This window comes from Oenanthe melanoleuca, chromosome 27, assembly GCF_029582105.1.
Source record: "Oenanthe melanoleuca isolate GR-GAL-2019-014 chromosome 27, OMel1.0, whole genome shotgun sequence".
In the NCBI taxonomy this organism is placed as follows: Eukaryota; Metazoa; Chordata; class Aves; order Passeriformes; family Muscicapidae; genus Oenanthe; species Oenanthe melanoleuca.
The window spans coordinates 3602791-3623497 of NC_079360.1; the positions used below are offsets into that span (position 1 = coordinate 3602791).

The 20707-nt window shown below is 41.9% G+C and overlaps 3 protein-coding genes across 5 annotated transcripts; all 3 read left to right on the top strand.

The window, feature by feature from the left end:
• The first annotated feature begins 2301 nt into the window (after nucleotides 1–2301).
• On the top strand, nucleotides 2302–6477 carry KRT20 (keratin 20). The gene is made up of 8 exons (XM_056511865.1): nucleotides 2302–2796; nucleotides 3537–3619; nucleotides 3819–3975; nucleotides 4465–4626; nucleotides 4707–4832; nucleotides 4983–5203; nucleotides 5790–5830; nucleotides 6241–6477. Exons 1-8 carry the CDS (start codon nucleotides 2380–2382, stop codon nucleotides 6336–6338), a joined length of 1305 nt encoding a protein of 434 aa, XP_056367840.1. The 5' UTR covers nucleotides 2302–2379; the 3' UTR covers nucleotides 6339–6477.
• Nucleotides 6478–8062: 1585 nt separating this feature from the next.
• LOC130263998 (keratin, type I cytoskeletal 12-like) lies at nucleotides 8063–11906 on the top strand. 2 transcript variants are annotated; one of them, XM_056511878.1, is made up of 9 exons: nucleotides 8070–8126; nucleotides 8691–8881; nucleotides 9217–9299; nucleotides 9529–9685; nucleotides 9960–10121; nucleotides 10220–10345; nucleotides 10708–10925; nucleotides 11185–11267; nucleotides 11466–11906. In XM_056511878.1, the coding sequence occupies exons 2-9, from the start codon at nucleotides 8696–8698 to the stop codon at nucleotides 11561–11563; spliced, it is 1113 nt and encodes a 370-aa protein (XP_056367853.1). In that variant the 5' UTR covers nucleotides 8070–8126; nucleotides 8691–8695; the 3' UTR covers nucleotides 11564–11906. The 2 variants fall into 2 exon arrangements, with proteins under 2 accessions (XP_056367852.1, XP_056367853.1); XM_056511877.1 differs by having other exon boundaries at nucleotides 8063–8881.
• A 1556-nt stretch (nucleotides 11907–13462) lies between these two features.
• KRT222 (keratin 222) lies at nucleotides 13463–20437 on the top strand. 2 transcript variants are annotated; one of them, XM_056511885.1, is made up of 6 exons: nucleotides 13463–13622; nucleotides 15235–15363; nucleotides 16074–16294; nucleotides 16787–16863; nucleotides 17039–17144; nucleotides 18458–20437. In XM_056511885.1, exons 1-6 carry the CDS (start codon nucleotides 13527–13529, stop codon nucleotides 18669–18671), a joined length of 843 nt encoding a protein of 280 aa, XP_056367860.1. In that variant the 5' UTR covers nucleotides 13463–13526; the 3' UTR covers nucleotides 18672–20437. The 2 variants fall into 2 exon arrangements, with proteins under 2 accessions (XP_056367860.1, XP_056367861.1); XM_056511886.1 differs by having other exon boundaries at nucleotides 13512–13704; nucleotides 18458–20352.
• Nucleotides 20438–20707: the final 270 nt, after the last annotated feature.

Genomic DNA, 20707 nt, shown 5'->3' on the forward strand with positions numbered 1-20707 from the left:
CACTTTCCAGTGACTGATACAACCATGGAAAAGAGTGTACTGAACCAAAACCAGGAGCAAACCCCTCCTCTGATGTGAATCTATCCTGACCCTAGCAAGTATTCTTGCAAATATTCCAGCTTTTTGGAGAGGGTAGAAGCATACTGAAAATTGTAAGACCAGAGAAATTGTAAGTAACCAATTAAGGGGTGAGAATAAAAAGAACACTAAGAAAAATCTTTGCACATCAAGTTTGCTCCTTGCTTCCTTTTGCATATATCTTGGATGCTTCTGCTGAACAGTCTAGAGGAAATAATTGCTGGAGGTTCAGCTTGAACAAAAGCAGCAGAGTCATAACACAAGGCAAATGTCTGACCTAAGCCTGATGCTCACCTTAATTCAAATCACTGACTTCTTTTTTCATTTGCTCACTAAATGAAAAAATAGAACCTCCAAATGATGTTTAGAAAAAAATATCACCAAGGTAACATGGAAAGTAATTTTAATACTAAGAAGACAAAGTAGAATATTTGCTCTTAAATAGACTGCCACACAACCCTTCAGAGATCTAGGCAGTGAGATACAGAGCCAAGGGATGTAAGAACAGCAGGATCTCTTCTGTATGCCTCTTACAGTCTAAAGGTGTAGACCCTGCTCTACTAAAATGAGCAATTCTTACTCAGCCTGAATAATTTCAGTGGAAAAAAGACAACCCACCCTGAGTCTCTGTAATGACATACTAAATGTGTAATTTGCCAGTGTACTTTGGTTTCACATCTCATAATGGTTTTTTTATTACAAGTTACACCCAAAGAAGTTCAAGGTCTAAAGACACTCCACAGCATCCTCCTAGGAAAAAAAAATAAATCCTGCCCTGCACACTGATTGCTTTGGTTTGGAAGCTGTGTGTCCAGAACAGTCAAAAACAACAGTTTAACTCTCTGCCTTGAGTCAAGAGCAATAATCTCCACACAGTAACTTAAAAAGTTAGCAGTAATAATTCCCTGATATATTTGGTATATTCCCTAATACCTAATTATTCTGGATTGGGTGCTCTCAGAAAGCTGAAGGTGCCTCCAATACACATTTCAGTGCCTCCAAAGCTCCATGTCTCACCAGTTTCCCAAGGAGGGAAATCAGTATGTACAGCAGCTGTTCTCACTAACACAAGCCATGTGTGCTCATTGTTCTGCCTGACAACATCAGTAACACACATAAGCACTGTCAGTGTGATGCCCCAGGAGCTGCACACTGTTCCAACACACACCTGCCACCCACTCTTCCTGCAGCACTAACGAGCCCTCAGCAGTCAGGTTCTTCCCTTGCTGGTCAAATTCTCCATGCACTTTCTGTATCAAGGGTTGGCCAGCACAGTTGGCCCAGAAGACCCCTCCACATGATCAGCAGTAGGATTGTTGAGTCTCTTCATGCCATGGAAAGGCAGCTGGTTTCCTGTTAATAACACAGCCCTCGGATTGGGGACAGATTCCTCAGCATGGCACTTGTTAGCTGGAGGTCTCTGATGAGGCAGGAGGGAAACTTGTTTTGCTTCAACCTCAGCCACACAGGAAGGCTGGAGGCTCATTCTGCTGGAAACTGGAACTCAACACTTTCTGCCACTCCAGGACTTCAGGATCTCACACGTGAAACACAGTGGGCTGTGAAAGTTACCAATATTCTCATTCCTCCTACCTCACTTAAAGACAAAGAAATACCTTTCCCTCTCAATCTCAGCTGTACTGAAAGCGCAAATTCTACTTGCAAGGGCTTTCTAATACCAGACAAATGCATATTCAATCCAAGCTGATGGCAACAGCCTCCACTCTTCACTGGCAGTGCAGACGTTGGTTTGTGCTTACTATGAAATGAATTCACATGGCAGTACAGCTGCCTCCTACCTAATAATTTATACACTGTTCTAGACTGTCCTGAGGCCCAAGTTATTGCTTACTCAACAGAAATATTAATATTTTAAGTGTCTTGTCACATACAGGCAATTCTCATTTTAAATTCATGCACTGTGCAGAGGGCTAAGAACTTGCTCATTTGTTCCAAAGGGTTACAGAGAGGGTTGGCTGCAGGTATATGGTTATAAATGATTCAACAGATCATTTTCTGTTTATCTGTTATACAAAATAACAAAGCAAGCAAACTAGCAGGGAGTGTTCCTCAAACAGAGACGAACAGATGAGAACCCCTTCAAATTATGGGGAGTAGGGGCAATATCCTGTGTGCTCTTTGTGCTGATACTAGTGCCACTCTGCGTCAACATAGGTGGGGTTTGCAGCCACAGTGCTTCCTCTTGGACCTGTATAAAGGTGCACAGGGCACACTCAGCTCCCAGCTACCACCCCCATCTGTGCTGGTTTACCTGCCTCAGGCCACAAGACAAAGAGCACAATGGCATTCTCCGCCCGCAGCATCCAGTGGAGCTCGAGCAGCCGTGTCCAGCCCTCTGCACCCAGCATCAGCAGTCTGACCTCCAGGAAAATGTCCCTGCAGAAGATCCAGGCACCCAGTGTCTATGGGGGAGCTGGGGGCTATGGCACCCGCATATCGACCAGCAGCAGCTCTGGCCTCGGAGGGAGCCTCCAGCTCAGCATCACTGGGAGCGATGTGCTGCTCGCTGGCAACGAGAAATCAACCATGCAGAACCTGAACGATCGCCTGGCTGCCTACCTGGAGAGGGTGCGCTCCCTGGAGAAGTCCAACTCCCTGATTGAGAAGCAGATCAGGGAATGGTATGAAAAGAACACTGTAAGCGTAGGGCAGGACTACAGCTCCTACTTCAAAACAATTGAAGAACTCAGAAGTAAGGTAAGAGATCACAGAGCCTTCCATAACTATAGGAATTGCAATTATCAGTGAGATAGAGAATAATCTGCTGTAGAAAATGTACTTTTCCAAATTGTAATTGGCCTAGCTGGGAAGAAAAAGCTTATTTTTGATCATTTGCAATACCAGATATATGCCTGCAGTTGAGAGTAATCTCATACCTGAAAAATCTGTGACACAAAATTTACTAGTTCTATGATATTTGCCTTAGGTGGCTTTAATTAGAGAAAGTACTAATGGTAATCTACATATTTAAATACAGTTTAGCAACAGTCTATTTCAAAGTGGTTTTTTAGAAAATAAGGGGAAACACTCAGAAAAAAATTAAATACCACTATTTAAAATAATAAATTACTACTGGAAACAATGAAACATTCCCAACAATCAACTGACAGGTTTGTCAAGTCATGTTTCCAGAACTTCCTTCAGTCTTTTCCCTTTTACTTTTTATCAGTTCTACTTCCCACCATTTAAAAGCAGATCCCTTCAGAGAGCAGTTCATCCCAACTATTTGATATACTTATTTCATGGCAGGACAATTTCTCTTTTGGACATCCCTAATTCCTCTCATGCACTTCAGATGGAACTTAGCTTAAAGCCAGCTGACCAACACACAGCTGAAGTGAAGGAGGATGAAGTCCACTTACAATATTCATTCCCAGGAAAGGATCAAGTGTGAATTTCTGTGCAAAGTTTTAATGCTTGTCCACCATTCCCTTTAGATTGCAGAGGCCCAGATGGAAAATTCCAGGCTTGTCCTGCAGATCGACAATGCCAAGCTGGCTGCTGATGACTTTAGGCTGAAGTAAGTATCGTGATTTTATATCAATTCTCTTTCATGCTCCTCTTATTTAGGAAAGCTTCCACTTAGAGAAATCGGTGCCAAGAAGTGAACATTTTCCAACTTTAACAAAAACTTCACAATGACTGTGATAGTTACTGATTCTAACATTTGCCCCAAACTGTTGCATCCCAATGATGACAAAAGGCACTGCATTGTACAGGTTTGAGAACGAGCACCTGCTCAGGCAGAGTGTGGAGAGCGACATCACCGGACTGCTCCGTGTCCGTGACGACCTGACTCTGACGAAAGCTGACCTGGAGTCCCAGATTGAGAGTATCACTGAGGAGCTCGTTTTCCTTAGGAAGAACCACGAGGAGGTGAGAGCAGCTGACCACTGCCAGGGAGAGGGGTTTTGAGTGGCAAACACAACCAACCTCACTAGGAAGCATTTCTATCCTTCCTGAAAGCAGTATAACCATGTGTGGCACTAAGGGACATTCAAGGTGTCAGAGATTAAAAGGCTGAACACTTCTCCATTCCAGGTATGAAGGGGTGAATGCTTTCTCTAAGAAAAATTTACAGTTCAGGAATTACTACCTCAAAAAGTAAACAAATGGGAGGCATGACTTCTGCCCTCATTCCACAGGTTAGATTCTGAGGAAATAATTTTCATGATATATTTATCTATGATACAACATTTATTGCTATAAAGTATGCAGACTCTTCTAAGACGAGGCGCAGTAAACAGTGTTTACAAGGTGATTCAGTTGTCTTGCCCCAAGGTACTATTAGGGATTAGTTGTGTGTGTAGATGTTGAGTTTGTGTCCAATGGCAGCTGGTGCTAACACGGTCCCCATTGCTGCAGGAGCGGGACAGGCTGCGCAAGGAGGCAGGCGGCTCTGTGAACGTGGCAGTGGATGCTGCTCCCGGCACCAATCTCGCAACTATTATGGAAAACATGAGGAAGCAATATGAAGAAATGGCAGAAAAGTACCGCCAAGAAGCCAAAGAACATTATGAACAGGAGGTAAAGTCAACTGCTTAAACATCAGCAAGAACCTCAGTCATGCCTGGCTGGAGTTCACAGTCTCTCATTCCTCATTCCAGACAGCAGAGCTGCACCAGGAAGTTGCCCTCAATGTTGAGCTGCTGGAGGGCCAAAGGAAAGAGGTCACAGAACGGAGACAGGTCTCCCAGAGCCTGGAGCTGGAATTACAGTCCCTGCTGTCCATGGTAAGTAACAAAAAGCAAAATAAAGACTCTCTGGATAGCAGAGAGTTACACAGATAAATAGAGGAATGAGCGGCTTTACAATCAAATGTTATTTTAACAGAAAAATGTATTCTCTGAATAATATGTCACTGTTCTTCCCATGGACTACAGAAACAGGCCCTGGAAGGCTCTGTGGCTGAAACAGAAGCACGGTACAGTTACCAGCTTGACCAGATACAGCAACTAATTTCCAGTCGGGAGGCTCAGCTGAGGCAGCTCCGAGCTGACATGGAGGCTCAGAACAGTGAGTACAGCATCCTGATGGATGTCAAGACTCGCCTGGAGATGGAGATCGCCACGTACCGCCGGCTGCTGGAGGGAGAGGAAGTCGGGTGAGCACACACATGGCTCTGCGTGTTGGTTTGGGTTTTGTGTCAAATCTGCCTCTCTCCAACTGCTTTGGGGTGGAGAAGCCCATTGCCCAGTTGTCAGCCACAGAATCAGAGCAGGCTGCTGTTGAGGCTGGGCTGCTGAAGCTGCTGTGGAACTTTGAGGTGGGCTCTCCCAGCCTGCAGAGTGTCACTCTGTGAGCAGGGCAGTTGGGTAGATGTTCACATGCCAGGAACACCAGTAATGCAGTTTTCAATCAACTTGTCTGTGTGGGTTAAGCAGAGAGTGGAACTTCCCCCAGATTCTACCTGTTCAGCTGTTCTGGCTCAGGAACTAGACGGGGTGTTCCTGTGTGAGCTGTAGTCCTGGCATTCAGAGATGAATCTGCAGATTAACTGCACCTGCAGCTTATGCTTAGCAAGTTTCACTTTACCTGAGAAAACTCATTTCACTGAGTTATCTCCTGATTAAATATATTGATGAAAGGGGATTAGATGTCCTGATCAAACACATAGGAAATTCACAAGAGTGGTTCTTCAATACATGAGTTGCCATACAGTTACATTTTCTAATTTACAATTTGAACAGGGATTTAGAAGCGACAGCGTCGATAACGGAGGCTGAAAAAGGTATGTCCACCAAATTCTTTCTGTTTTGATAGCTGCCTATTGAAATGTTATGGATTGAAATAGCCTGATGTAAAATTGCAGCTTCAGAGCAAATAATCAGCCAGTGGAATCCCACATCAAGAAAGCAATCAACTGTATGGTTAGCCTATGGGGAATATACAAACCTGAGTTTATATACACAATTCAGGTGCCCAGTGTAAAATCACAGGTTCACCTTACCTATTCTGTAATTTGTTGAGTCCTCAGAGAGCCATGAGAACAACAGAGAGTTACTGAATTCACCTCTGCAGAACTGCAGAAGCATCTGCTTCTCCCTGCTGGCTGCACAGGGAGACTGAGGCTCCCAAGTAACATTAACTCTGTCAATGTACATTGCATTAAATTACTTCTCTTTTCAATTTCCTTAACAGAATCAAGTAAATTTAAGAAGATCAAGACAATAGTTGAGGAGGTGGTTGATGGCAAGATTGTCTCCTCTGAGGTCAGAGAGATTGAAGAGAAGATGTAAATGGCACCCGCAGAAAAGATGTCTCTGATGTTCACTGGAGCTGATGCCAAAACTAAAAGATTTATAAAGAATCTGATCTAATTCACCCTAAACTCCAGAAGGATTTAAAAAATGCCAAAATATAAAATCTTTTGTTGTGGTTGTTTGTGGGAAGCATTAATAAAAATCTGTAAGTCACAATATAGAACACTTGGAGTTTACTTACATAGTGACCAAGTACCTTGATGAAAAAAAATTCAAATCATCCTGGTATGAATGTATAATTGCTTCCAACGCTGATAAAAAAGGAAGTAATAGGTTTTTAAAATGCATTAAGACATTAGTTCAGCATGCCTTTTCTGAAGGTGAACTCCCACGCAAATATAAAGCAGCTTCACTTCCTTAAAATCTGATTTTCAAATAAATAAGAAGTGTCAATTTGCTTTTCACAATATATTAACATGAAAAAATAAATTGAAGAAGCCTATTTGATATTTTTCACATTCTATGAATGATTACCAGGGACCACAGCAAGCCAAGATATTTTATCAATAAGAATATATTTGAAATTATCTCCCTCTCTCTCAAACCCTCCTGTGCCAATAATGTTCCCTGTCCCATAGAGAGGCCTCTGTGCCACACCTGGATTCTCAGCCCCAGGAGTTTACATTTGCCTCCTGAGAACATAAACACACAAAGCTCTTCCCTATGAAACCTCACCTGTCCAGAGCTATGTACTGTACATAAACAGCTGCCAAGGAACTAATCCTCTGCTTTCACTGCCCCCAGTCACTGGGACCAGGCTATCAGCTCATTTCCACAGAAATGCTTCACTTACACCTTTGATCTTCCGCTCTTTTCTGCCCCAAAAGCACCCCATGCTCCTGGGTGCGGATAAATCAAAAATTAACACATTTCAGTTCACAAATCCAATGATATAATTAAGCCAGGACAAAGAAAAAATAATTTTCCATTTATCAAAATAACTTCAAACGAAAAATATACTGGCTGGGAGGGTTCCCATGCCCAAACCTGCACCCAGGAGTGCTACATTTGGTCTTTAGATTTGTATAATAAAAAGCACCAAATACAGAAATCAGATTTATTATTTTGAGATAACAGCAAACTAGCAGACAGTTATCAGTTCCCAGGTCCAAAGTTCAAACTCTAATATTCTATAGACTATATGCTATAGACTATAAGCATATCACCCTGAGGTATTTCAATGATGAAAGGATTAGAGCATAAACCCAATTCCAAATCCTTTTTGGTCTAAGCATATTCATATTTTCAGATTAATGATCACCCTGAAGCTGCTGAACATCTGTGAACCTGAACATCCATGTGCCCTTGGACACCTGATGGTCGCTTTTCTTACTTCCTATCAAGCATCCAGGAGCACTAATCCAGCAGAAACTCCTGCCAGAAGAGCATTATGAAAAGAAAGACATTCCTGCCACACAGGCTGAGAAGCAGGGATCAAAGGGATCACTCTGCTGACTTAGCAAACTCCTGTAAGAACAGCCCCAAATGCAGGAAGCACCGAATCTGCAATGACAAAACAATTATTTAGGAGGGATTTAAATGCGAAAAGAACTTTTTGTGCTCCATTGCACATGGCAGAACACAATCGTGATGCCTCAGCTCCACCCCACCCATTTCCCCTCATACAAATACCTGGAGGGCAGCAGATTTCCACTCCCATTGGCAATTTCGGTTGGCACGTATCATTTCGGTTGGTCAGAACACACTAAACTGACATGCCCTCCAAACAGGAGGGAGAGAGAGTGTGAAAGCTCTCCCGAGGAGGTGGGGACTCCTCCCGAAACACCCCCTGCCGTCCCTCTATAAAGCCGCCCGCGCTCGGCTGTGCCCTGCCGTCTGTTGTACCCTGCACGGATCCCGGCACCTCGAGCACCATGGCCCTTTCCGTGCGCACAAGCGGCGGCTCCCGGCCCTTCTCCTCTCGGAGCGGATTTGGAGGGGGATCTCTGAGGATGTCCAGTTCCAGTGGTGGAGGAGGCTATGGTGGCAGTGGGCTTGGATTTGGTGGGGGTTCTGGTGGAGGGTTTGGTGCAGCTTCTCTGTTGGGCTCAAGCTCTGGCTTCGGTGGGGGCTTTGGGAGCAGCTCAGTTGCAGGATATGGGAGCAACTTCAGCAGTGGCTTTGGTGGAAGCTATGGAGGTGGTTTGGGTGGTAGCTATGGAAGTGGCTTAGGCAGTGGGTTTGGGGGAGGTTTGGGAAGTGGTTTTGGCAGCAGTTCAGGTGCTGCTTTTGGAAGTGGCTTTGGTGGTGGCTTAGGGACTGGTTTTGGAGGTGGGTTTGGCCCTGCTGGTGCCGGAGATGGTGGCCTTCTTTCTGGCTCAAAAAAAGAAACTATGCAGAACCTCAATGACCGTCTGGCTGCATATCTGGACAAAGTGAGATCTCTAGAAGAGGCCAATACTGAGCTGGAGTCCAAAATCCGTGAGTGGTATGAGAAAAATGGCCCTGGAACTAGCACCCCTGGATCTGGGAATGACTACAGTAAATTCTACCCCCTCATTGAAGATCTTCGAAACAAGGTAGTAAAGCAATGTATTTAACATATCTTTATATTAATAACTCACTTAATAGTATGAATGAAAATAACAAATTTCTTTCAGAAACCAAGAGCACATTTATCCTTTGGAACTGACACTTGCAGTGACCTCTGTCACTGGTGACATGATGAATTTTTCCTGCATATTAAAGCAGTTCTGTAGCTGTGTCACAGTGATTTGTCTAATCTGAATAAAGGAGCAGGCAGTGATGGAATGCAGTTCTACAAACCCTTGTAGGACACAAAGTTTAAAGCGATTAGGAAGCCATGAAGTCTTTGGGCAGTAACATCATTCTCTGAACACTGTTTGTATTCTAGATCATCAATGCAACCATTGACAACGCCAGGATCATTCTGCAGGTTGATAATGCCAGACTGGCTGCTGATGACTTCAGACTGAAGTAAGGATATCTTAATGCTACAAAAACTCCTACTCATATCTTAAGAAGAAAGTTCTTTTGTATTAAAAATCTATAGCCTTGTATAATATTTTTAATATAATTATTAAACAGTATTATAATAACTATGTGTATTAAGTTTTCCTATTAAAGCTAAAATAAAGCACAGTAATAGTTTGCATTTGACCTCACTGGCCATATAAAAAATAATATTTAATCCCTTTATGCATAGATATGAGAATGAAGTGGCTCTTAGGCAGAGCGTGGAGGCTGACATCAATGGTCTGCGCAGAGTCCTGGATGAGCTGACCATGACCAGGGCAGATCTGGAGATGCAGATTGAAAGCCTGAATGAAGAACTGGCTTATCTCAAGAAGAATCATGAAGAGGTAATTTTTTTCCTTTGTGAAATAATAACAAGACACATGAAATTGTGAAACATCAAATTACTCCTGTATTTAATTAAGCCAATGGGAGTTCCTGGGTTTCATTATAGTTTTGTTTGCTGTTATTTTTTGAGTTTGCTAAGTGAAAGTGTGAGAAACAAGCTACAGATCCTTGTTGAAACAGAATTTATATCACATCTATTTCTTTGCATATATTTTGGTAGAACTATTTTGTCTTTTATTAACAGAAGCTTCTCTTTGTTTTCAATCTCTGCAGGAGCTTCAGGGCATCCAAAGCAGTGAATTTGGCCAAGTCAGTGTGGAAATGGATGCTGCTCCAGGGACTGACCTGACCAAGCTTCTGAATGACATGAGGGGACAGTACGAAGTCATTGCTGAGCAAAACCGTAAAGAGGCCGAGGCGTGGTTCAATGAAAAAGTAACAACCAGAGAGAGGAAACTCAGCAGAATGTACGGGAAAATGAGTTCAATACTTGGAACAGTAAAATTAAACCCCATTTTCCCTTGTCATTTCAGAGTGGGGAGCTGAAAAGAGAGATCTCCACCAATACTGAGCAGCTCCAGTCGGGAAAGAGCGAGATCACAGATTTAAAACGGACTCTCCAGAGCCTGGAAATAGAGCTGCAGTCTCAGCTTGCCATGGTAAGTTCTGGGAAGCTGCTGACTGCTCAGAGCCAATTCAGCAACTTCAAAAGTCTTTTTAGACCTAATCCTATTCCACAGAATTGAAGATTTGCATTTGTTTCCGATTAAATCCTATATAATTTTAGTTCCTAAATAGCAGTAATATATCTAACTGGATTGCAAAGTGCGTGTCACAAAGCAGATGAGTTTTTGCATCACATTTAGGGAAGTAACAAGGGACAGTTTTCAAATTGGTGTTTTCAAAAAGAAAATAAAACCTTCTGAGTAATGCAGCTGTGCTCACTCCCTTAAGCTACTTCAGTTTGTTTTGTAAAGAGATTTTTTTCCTTAACCAGAGGTTTTTTCATATCCTTACACAGAAAAAATCCCTGGAAGACACTTTAGCAGAAACAGAGGGTGGTTACTGCGCCCAGCTGTCACAAATCCAAATGCAGATCGGGAACCTGGAGTCCCAGCTTTTCCAGGTCAGGGCTGACATGGAGCGCCAGAACGCAGAGTACCAACAGCTCCTGGACATCAAGACTCGTCTGGAAATGGAGATTGAAACCTACCGGCGCCTGCTGGATGGAGAATTTGTGTAAGGAACTGCTTGACACAAAATATCTCCTTGGGTTTATTTTCTGTAGCAGAATCCTCTCCAGGAAAAAAAGAGGTAAAATAAGTGGAACATTCTCCAAGTAAGGCACATACAGTGATCTGAAATATCACAGTGACTGAGGAAGAGTGAGCCATTCTGCTCACTATTTAAATAATTTATCAATGTCACCATGAACAGGGAATTTATCCTGACCCTATGGAACATCCTGCAATAGTGCATGTCTCTGATTCCCTTTTAGGGGCGCTGGACAGGCAGTTACATTTGAAAGCTCATCCCTGACAGGGTCCAAATCTCAAACACAATCACTGGACTCTTCTCAAGGTAGGTAGAACAAATAAAATTTTGTTTCTAAGGTCATTCTTATAAATTAAGTTATAAGTTCTCCTGTTTAACTACATCATAGAGTTCATTAAAATCAGAAGCCAGCTGGAAAGGAAAAGGGGGTACTTTCATGTGTTACTTTGGTTTATAATTTTTAACACATTGATAAATATTTTTTGTTTTGTTCATGATGTTTAGATCCAACCAAAACTAGAAAGATCAAGACAATTGTCGAAGAAGTGGTAGATGGAAAAGTTGTTGCATCCCACGTTAAGGAAGTTGAAGAGAAGATATGAGGCACAATCTGATGTGGCAACGGATCCATTTGCTCCAAGCCAAAATGGATAAATAATTTTATTCTTTTGTATGAAGTGATAAAACATTTGGCTTTGTACTAAGAATCTTTTAGATAAGACAAATTCCTTGCAGACATGCAATATATTTCCTGCTTCACTCTATCAGCATTACCTGTATGATTTCCATGGTGTTCTTCAAAAATATCATCAAATCTCTGTTCAATAGAAGCACACATTTAATCATTTTCCTTTTTATAATCTTTAGTAATCTATTAATAAAATAATTTTGCTGTTCTAACCTCATTTTCCAGCTTTCATCCCTAATAAAAAGAACTCCACAAGCTTTAAGGTATTTGTGTCCCTTTATTCTCCATGACCCCCTCCAGCTGTGTGGTGAGCCAGCAATAAAATATGAACATTGAAAGCAGCTAGAATTCAAAGTTCCAGAAGTCCTAGGAAAGATGCAATTGCTTACACCTACCTACCTTTAGCCTTCAGGAGTCTCATAGCCAGGTGTTCCCTTTACACCTGAAAAAAAATATAGAAAAAGAAAGCATTAGTTTATACCATCCCAAGTGCAATACCTTGTGTTTATCTGATGGATTCCTAATGGTTTTCTTATATAACTGTTCTCATCCCATCAATAACAAACACTGACAGTATTTTGGGTTTAGAACTACACAGAACAAGGATAATTGAGACACTTGTAGAAAAGAGAATGGACAACAAAACCTTTCCATCTTAGTCCAGGTCAACTGGAAGACAGTCAGCTAAGGAAAATAAAATCCAAACACAGCATCCTTTCACATGTGCCAACAGACATAGCCAAGAACAGGGAAGCCTTTTTACACCAGGAGACTTTTAAGTGGTACAATATTTTGACTTCTAAAAAGACATGTGTCTTGTGAAAGTTTACAGCCTGTTTTATGATTTATGTTTTACCATTCATTTTAGGCTCTCGTTTAGAGCCTAAAATGCACTTCTCTCTTCACTAAATTTTAAATTTCTATCAAAATTGGAATTTTTTTTGCTGCATATCTGATACTGTGCACTACTGAAAAAAATTAAATAAGCAAGAGATAAAATTAAATAGGTAAGAGCCATTCTTAGCAGACAAGACAGTGAGCAGGAAATGAAGAAGCACAGCACACCAGACAAGCTGTGCTGGACCTGCCTGGGAGCTGTCAGGGAAGGGGTAAGAGCCCCACACACACTGTGTGTTGTGTGTACTGAGCACACCAAGAGCTGGCACAGATACTGAAACACCATCAGAGACAAGCAAGACTCTTTTCCTGACAGCAGTGATGTGTCTGAAGTGTACATTCACAGAACTTTGCCCTCTGTAGGAGATGAGCCAAAGCCCCTACCACAAGTCACACCAGCACTACTCACCACCAGTAGTGCTGATTCCTCTCCCTCGTGTGTTTCTGCCCATAAAAGAGGATGCCCAGGAGCCCAGCTCGTTTCTCAAACGGGACAGCCCTAAACACTGGGTCAGGTCAGACACCCAGAGGCTTCATCTCACTGAGTTTCAAACACCTAGGGATGGAAATTCTGCGACATCCCTAATAATGGTGGAGGCACCTGCCAGCAGCACTGCCAGCAACCCAGCCATGCAGCTGGGAGGCTTTGTCCTTTTATGTCCTCTTTAGTGGGCAGCTGCAGCTTTATCCTTTGCTTTCTCTCTCTTACCCTCACATTTTTGAGGATATAAAACCCCAGTTACAGCGTAACAAAAACACGAAGACATCGATATATTCACTTCGGCACATCATTTAGGAATAGTTATCTTAGTGCTATCCTCTGCTGCCTAAAGCTGCTGCCAGGCCGGGCTGGCAGGCCCGGAGCCCCCCGCGTTCCCCGAAATGGGCCGCTGCCGCTTTAACGGCCCCGCGGCCGCAGCCCCGCGCCGCCGGCAGCAGAGCCAGGAGCCGGGGAGGATGGGAGGAGGAGGAGGAGGAGGATGGAGCCGGCTCGGCTCCGCCAAGAGATCAGGGCAAAGTATGAATCGCTCATCACCCGAAATCAGATAAAGACCGTCAGCTCAGCAACGACGCAGGTAATGCCTCCTCACAGCCACACACCTTGCAGAGTACGGAGCCATTCCCTGGCCGTACAGTTCCTCCCGCAGCCTCTATGAGGTACAGTAATTCCTTTCAATGCAGCAGATTTTCGGGGAAGGGATGTGGATTTTACCGCAGTAAGATGTGAACTAGATGAATCAGAAATAGATTTTGTTAAGGGTATGGATTCACGCTGAACGAATGCTGTGTAATTCATCGGGATGCTTTTCTGTCCCTGCAGCCGGGCTATTGCTGGGATTTTAGGGATGATGACATAGGCTGTACAGGGTAACCTCTAGCTCCATGGAGTTCCTCAGAGGAAAAAAGAATCCTGAAGAGAATCGTTTTATATACAGCGATCTTTGCCATTTTTAGCCCTCTAGTAAAGTACACTGTACTTTTGCAGGAACTATTTTCTATTGCTCACAGTACAAACTATGTTTTGCTCTTCAGTTGTTCTCTCATACAGCTTGATTAAATGTTACCAGCACACAATGTTGCTGTTAGGGATGTACATACAAACAGCTCTAAACCCAACTGAAATCAAATGGCAAAACAATTTTGAGCCATCAAATGTAAAGAAATTCAGGGGGAATCAGGTATTCTGTCACCTTGTTCTCAGGTATTGCAGGAATCCCAGAGGTTTGTTTTAAGGATAGGCCAGAGGCTGCTGCAGCCTGGCTGATCCACCAGCAGTGCCAGACACTCGGCACCTGCACACCCGACAGGGAAGCCAAGTTTATCTGTGTGTTGGCACAAAGCAGCCAATGCACATTGGTTTGATCCTGTCACACAAATTCTGCAGTACCCAGGCAAGAAAGGGGAAGAAAAGAACATTGGGGGTTCACTTGTGGATGATTTTTCACAAAAATGATCATCTGGCAAAGTTGTAATAGGTCAGTATGAATATCAGGGGAACAAAACCATTATTTTTCTTAGTTTGTAAGACCTGAATTAAAGAGACTCTTTTCGTAGAGTCAACGTCATCATAAGAACCTGCATAAAGCAGTAAAATATGCAGAAGTGCAAGTGCTGTTTCAAGGGCTTATGGCATCTTCACCACTTGCAGAGAAACTCAGAATCAAAAAAGAAATAAACCTTCCGTAAGCCAAACAGTTTTTCTAGAAGTTACAACCAGGAACATACTATTAAAATCAAAGATAAGTCTAAATCTAAGATGACCCTACACATGATCAGGAGTGGTTTTCAAAAACTATTTTTAACAGGATAAAAGGAAAAAAAAAAACAACCCAAAACCCTGAAATCAAAAATGCATTTAAATCAAAGCACTTTATTCAAACCTGGAAGTTTGAACGATCTGCACCTCCTCTAAGCCCCTTTACTCCAGAGATGAGTAAGGTATCACTACAATTGAGTAATTTGTATGAGAATTCCTTTAGGACAAAGGTGCCAGGGATAGAGATGTGGGCAAGCACTTCCTCTCAAAAACGGTGGGATAAAGGCTTTCTCTCTACATAGTAACTCCTCCCTGTGAGCTTTCACACATTTATACAACTCCCACAAAAATTCCAAACAGACATTTTTATGTGGCAATTCATTATCGTTATCTGAGTATTTTTGATATTATCTTTTGTACGTCCCCTGTAGTTAGAAGAAGGCACAAGTAAAAGAATGGACAAAGATGCAGAAGCACTAAAGGCAGCCAGAGCAGAACTGTGCGAAGCCCGACGGCAGTGGCACCACATGCAGATCGAAATCGAGTCTCTCCACGCTGTGGTAAGAGCCAGAAATGAAACTTGAAATCTCACAGAAAAAAGACATCTTGTCTTTGATGTAAACTGTCCCACAGTCAATTTCTGTGACAGTCACAGCCACCATACAGCAGAAATCCAGCACAGGAATGCTCAGCTTTGGGGGGCTCCAGCTCCTCACAGAGCCTTCGCTCACACACACTGACCCAGCACATGCTCTGGAGCAGGATCTGCCACTGCAGACACACGTGGTGTCCTGTTTTACACCTCCCAAGCACATACTTGCATGATACTCCTCCATCAAGCTCCTGGTCATTCTGCCTTACCAATTCACAGCATGTGTATGACCTTTTTTTAACGTGTGAACCAGATTTATCAACTCATTCGTCAGCCGTTTGCTCAATTCAGCAGTACAAAAAAGCTCCAAGAGCAGATAGACACTTTATACAGCACTGACCTGCACATTGCTTAACTTTAAAATCAGAGATCTGTAAACTCAAGGCAGTGGATTGCTGCGCAAGACGTGACTTCACTTTAATATGATCTTAAATTACCAAAGATTTTATTGAAAAATTTCTCAGCCAATGTACTACCTTGAAAGCTTTACTCCTGTTCTTAAAGAATAATCTTACAAGAACTGATGTAAAAATAGAGTTTGTTAATTAAAACATGTATGTGTGTAACAACTTTACACATAAACTTTCCAAATCTTAAAATATGACTTAAATTTCACAGGAAAAGGGTTTGGAACGTTCACTGCGGGCCACAGAGCAGCAGTACCACATGCAGCTACAAAATTTGGAAGGTGAGATTGAATGCTTGGAGAAAGAGTTGTTGGAAGTGAGAAAGGGAATTGAGAAACAGCTTCGAGAGCACGAAATTCTCCTGAACACGAGGATGAAGCTGGAGGAGGAGATAGCGACATATCGCAGTCTGTTGGAGCAAGAAGAGAGCAGGTACTCGCTGCTTAGAGAAAAAAGTCTCAAATTTGTCTTCCATTTCTGAAGGTCACAATCAGAATTGCAAATACATGAACTAAACATTGAAAAATCACAGTATAAAATCTTAAAGGTTTCATTGTAAGGTAGCTTCACTGACTGCGGAGTTTCTGGCGCTCAGTGGGTCACTGTGGTCACTGTGGGTCCTGTGGGTCACTGGGACCCTGTGGCCCCAGGTCTTAGCATGCAGGGCCAGTCCACACACATGAAGTGCTGGGCAGGGAGTCCATGTCTCAGACCACGACAGAGCCCTGCAGGAACTGCACAGATATTGTCAGTAACTTCCTCCAGTTCTGGGCTCAGAATGAGAAATTCCCAACAAACAGTTACCATGATCAAACAGAACTTCTTGTGATTCTCACATTTTTAAATTTCTCACAGCTGTTCATGTGACAAGCCAGGAATTAAAGTAATTCAATACTATGAGATGCCTGTAATAATTTTTTGCAGGTTTTGCAGCTCAGTACCTGCCCAGAAGGATGACAAAAAGCCCAGCACTAGCAAGATCACCTTTACACTGCCTTCAGGTGAGTTTCAGGCACTTTCTCCTTAAGGAATTTTGGCCCTAACTGTTCACAACTACTGAAAAATTCCTGAATATTAAAAGAGGACTTTTTCCAATGTACGGGAAATAATTCCAAGTCCTGTGTACTGCCCTTGCCCTTCTGCATGCTCACTGTACACCTGCATATTCTTTTACAGAGGGTGTAAAGAAGCACAAACCAAAGAAGGTGGAACTGATGACAAAACAAGCAATCCTAGATGGAAATATCATGAAGGAAAGTGCTGAAGCTCATGGCACTGTACAGTAAGATAAACAGGAATTTCACAAAATAACAGTTGGAAGTAAAGGGTGGAGGTTACGTGTCAGTAGCTTTGAATTTTCCGTTATTTGGTATCTTTTATATCGTGCCCACACAGCCCAGGAACTTCAGGAACACAGTGAGAGCTCCTGAAGGTACACTGAATGGCAGTGTTAAACAATACATTACATTTAAAAGTTCTTTTTATTAGCATTGGCTTCATAAGCAAACAATACCATGCTGGTGCTTCTGATTTGTAATTTCTATTTCTGTTAAGAATGAAACTATGAATAATTCATCTTGCAAAGGCTGAAAGCAAAGTGCCCAGACCACATTTGGGAAGTCCCTCTGGGGCATATTTATGCACATAAATTCAGGCTCAGCTGCTCCAACTTGCTCCTTGGAAACTCCTACGTTTCCCCAAACAGGGAAGGGAGGGCCTGGCTCCCAAATAGGCATGTGAAAGTCTGTTAGGATGTGTTATTCACCTGAAGTTACTTTAATAATATTGGATTGCCCCATTTTATTTTTTTTTTTCCTGCTGCTCTTTAAGCTTTTTTTGTAGACTAATTTAATGTTACCTTTAAACACACTGTAGTGGGCTATTCCTAACACTAAACCATAATCAACTGCTGAAAAAATTAATGCCATCATAAGGTCCACCAGACACACCCCATAGGTGACGTTTATTTTTGTGCATGAGCTTTGTTCACCACACACAGATCTGCACGGAGCAACTCTGCCAGGTGCAGTGTTCTCAGCTGGGTGAGGCCCCAGAGCCTGGCTTTCAGATCTGAATTCTGACACACACATAGAGAATTGAATCAACAGGATTTGTTTGACTCAATATTCCTGGATCAGCTGGCTTTTCAATTCTCCCTCTTTTACTTCTGCCCTTTTCTCTCTTTAATGTAATATAGCTCCACATTCTGAGGTTGGAGTCTAAACTAGACTTTCTCCTCCCTATTCTCAAGGTTTTCCGATGCAGGAATTCTGTCCTGCCCACCACAGTACTGAGGTTTCTTGCAAAATTTTTGAGCCTGGATTCCAAACTTTCTCCTTGGAAACAAACTGCCTAACATATTTGGAACAGTGGTTTTGTAGCCATGTCTACCTAAAGTACAAAAACAAGAACATGATGAACCCTCACCCTTTATTTAGCTTCCCTGGAGAATGAATCTGTAAAAAAAAGACACCTCTGGCATCTCAGTACTATATGAAATAACTCTTTATGATGCCATTTCTCTCTCTGTTTTAAATCCAGTTTATATTAGGCTACTAATATAGCCTAAAAAATACATTTTCTTCCTTGTTTCAGGACAGAAAAAGTGGATGAAGTTATTAAGGAATGGGAAGGTTCTTTCTTTAAGGACAACCCTCGCTTAAGGAAAAAATCAGTTTCCTTGCGTTTTGATCTCCACCTGGCAGCCACAGAGGACGGGTGTTTGCACACGAAAAAGAAAACTCTCCCTGACGTTGAAGTCAGGCTGGTGATGAGGAGATCCTGCAGCATCCCATCCATCAAACCTTAACCTCAGCCAATTCCCTCAAAGTGCATCCACAATGGGCTCCAAAAGTGAACTGTAGATGGACTCCCATGGCTGCTGCCTGCTACAACCACAACATTTTACCAAGCACTTGGATCAACACAATAAAACCATAGAAGTCCTTTAAAAGAAAGGGTGAAGAGCAAGGAGGTTCCAATTCCAAGAAACCCAACTTTTACTGGTTTTATACTCTGGGTACAGCCCTTTAATTTTCGCATTGTTGTTGTTTTGTAGAATTTCACCAAATATTACAAAAATTAAACTAGAACTTTATAGTTTGACATATTCTGCCTTTGTAAAAGAGAACTTGTTTTCTCTTTCCAAAAATGAGAAATGCCTATTTGCTTCTCTTAATTATTCAGTATTCCATTCATATAATGACTGATGAATTCTTGCAATAATTTATATCACAGCTGCCATACTTCTAGAAAGACATTTTAAAATAATACTTTCTAACAGCAAAAATTACATACAAAAATACTCTTAAAATACATAAACTACTATGAGTTTTCTTTTAAAAGTGGCTACTATTTTTAAATTCCTTTTTTCAGGCAATGACTGAGCAAAAATGTCTTTCCTCTACATCCTTACACATCCATTTTAAAAGTGTTGTTACAATCCAGTATTTTAGCCATATTTTTCAACTCATTTTGAAGCACTAATTTCCCCTGAAAAATCATTTTCTTATGTGTCCACACACACCTGTACTACAAGTCTCTTAGCCAAGGCAAATGAAATTACTCCCTAATTGTTCAAATGGGAGGAGTCAAACAATGCTGGCATTCTATTAATTTTGTTAATTATAACAATGTGCATTAAAATATCGTCAACAAATTCCTCTTCTGACAAACACTACAGGTAAGTGATGCTGTTGATCTAGTCCATCTGACAAGTCACTGTTATGCAAAGGGTACAACTGTTACTACTTCAAATTAACTGGGCAAAATAAGGGCTACAAATTCAAAATACAATTCAACAAGACCCCTTAAGCACTCCCCACTCCTACCCAAAGTAGCTGTGGGCAAACACAAATCCCAAGAGAAACCCTGCACCAGTACACAGAGGAACAGCCATCCTTCTTTAAAACCTTACAGGACAAGTTTCAAACAAAGACTTAAACAAGATTGTATGAAGACAAGAATTATTGTTTGTGAGGATTCAGAAGAGGATAGATGTCACAGCTCCCACTGGAACACTGGGATTGCTGGGGCTCAGAGTCTGGAAAACCTACGCACAGGATTTGCTGGATTACAGCAGCATGTAAAGGATTGATTCCAGTGTCAGTATCTGCCTTATTACTTATGGCATGTGGACAAAAGTGATACTGCAGATTCTCTCAGAGTTAATTTATGCTTCTATCCTTTGTTCATGGCAAGAACAATGCATCGATATTGTCCCATCCTGTCTGTACTGTATCAAACTCGCTAATTATCCGTAACCTGAATCATGAGCTGATGTTACCACTTGAGTACTTGGCATCCTGAATGTATCAGCCTGCTCCAGTATTTTCACTATGCAGCTTTTTTTTGTGCTTAGACTCTGTACATTTTACAATACTTGAATTTAAACTAAGTTTTAATTGCTTTAAGGCACTTTAAACAGGGATACGGATTTACCAAAGTAAATGATAGTAACACAATAAATAAAAATATTAAAATGGAGTTTGTCCATGCATATTTTGTGTGTGTCAATATCTTCCCCTTAAGTGGAAAGGAGCAAAAGAGAAATGCAAAATAAAAGTTGCAGATAGGAAAATCTGTAGTACTGTAACAAGTGTTTTCTAAGATCCTCTCTGCAATTAGAAAGACACAAATTGCCTCAGAACCTTTACCATAACATGTGAGTGTCCTCCTGCAACAAAACTTAGTAAATCCAGTCACCTTGGCTATTTCCTTCACATGAGACTTCCTGATACTGACTTCAGTAACTTCTGCTACTCTACACCTGGTTCAAGTGCATTCTGGTTTTAACTAAGTTTTCACCCCTTTCAGTATCTATTTTTCCATTATTCACAAATTCCA

Excerpts from the sequence above, each read along its gene's own strand:
- KRT222 (XM_056511885.1), top strand. The coding sequence starts at position 13,527 with ATGGAGCCGGCTCGGCTCCGCCAAGAGATCAGGGCAAAGTATGAATCG. Across the intron at positions 15,364-16,073 it reads TCGAGTCTCTCCACGCTGTG|GAAAAGGGTTTGGAACGTTC; the intron begins GTAAGAGCCAGA and ends TAAATTTCACAG. Across the intron at positions 17,145-18,457 it reads GAAGCTCATGGCACTGTACA|GACAGAAAAAGTGGATGAAG; the intron begins GTAAGATAAACA and ends TCCTTGTTTCAG.
- LOC130263998 (XM_056511877.1), top strand. The coding sequence starts at position 8,237 with ATGGCCCTTTCCGTGCGCACAAGCGGCGGCTCCCGGCCCTTCTCCTCT. Across the intron at positions 9,300-9,528 it reads GCTGATGACTTCAGACTGAA|ATATGAGAATGAAGTGGCTC; the intron begins GTAAGGATATCT and ends CTTTATGCATAG. Across the intron at positions 10,122-10,219 it reads AGGCGTGGTTCAATGAAAAA|AGTGGGGAGCTGAAAAGAGA; the intron begins GTAACAACCAGA and ends TTGTCATTTCAG.
- KRT20 (XM_056511865.1), top strand. The coding sequence starts at position 2,380 with ATGGCATTCTCCGCCCGCAGCATCCAGTGGAGCTCGAGCAGCCGTGTC. Across the intron at positions 3,620-3,818 it reads GCTGATGACTTTAGGCTGAA|GTTTGAGAACGAGCACCTGC; the intron begins GTAAGTATCGTG and ends TGCATTGTACAG. Across the intron at positions 4,833-4,982 it reads TACAGTCCCTGCTGTCCATG|AAACAGGCCCTGGAAGGCTC; the intron begins GTAAGTAACAAA and ends CATGGACTACAG.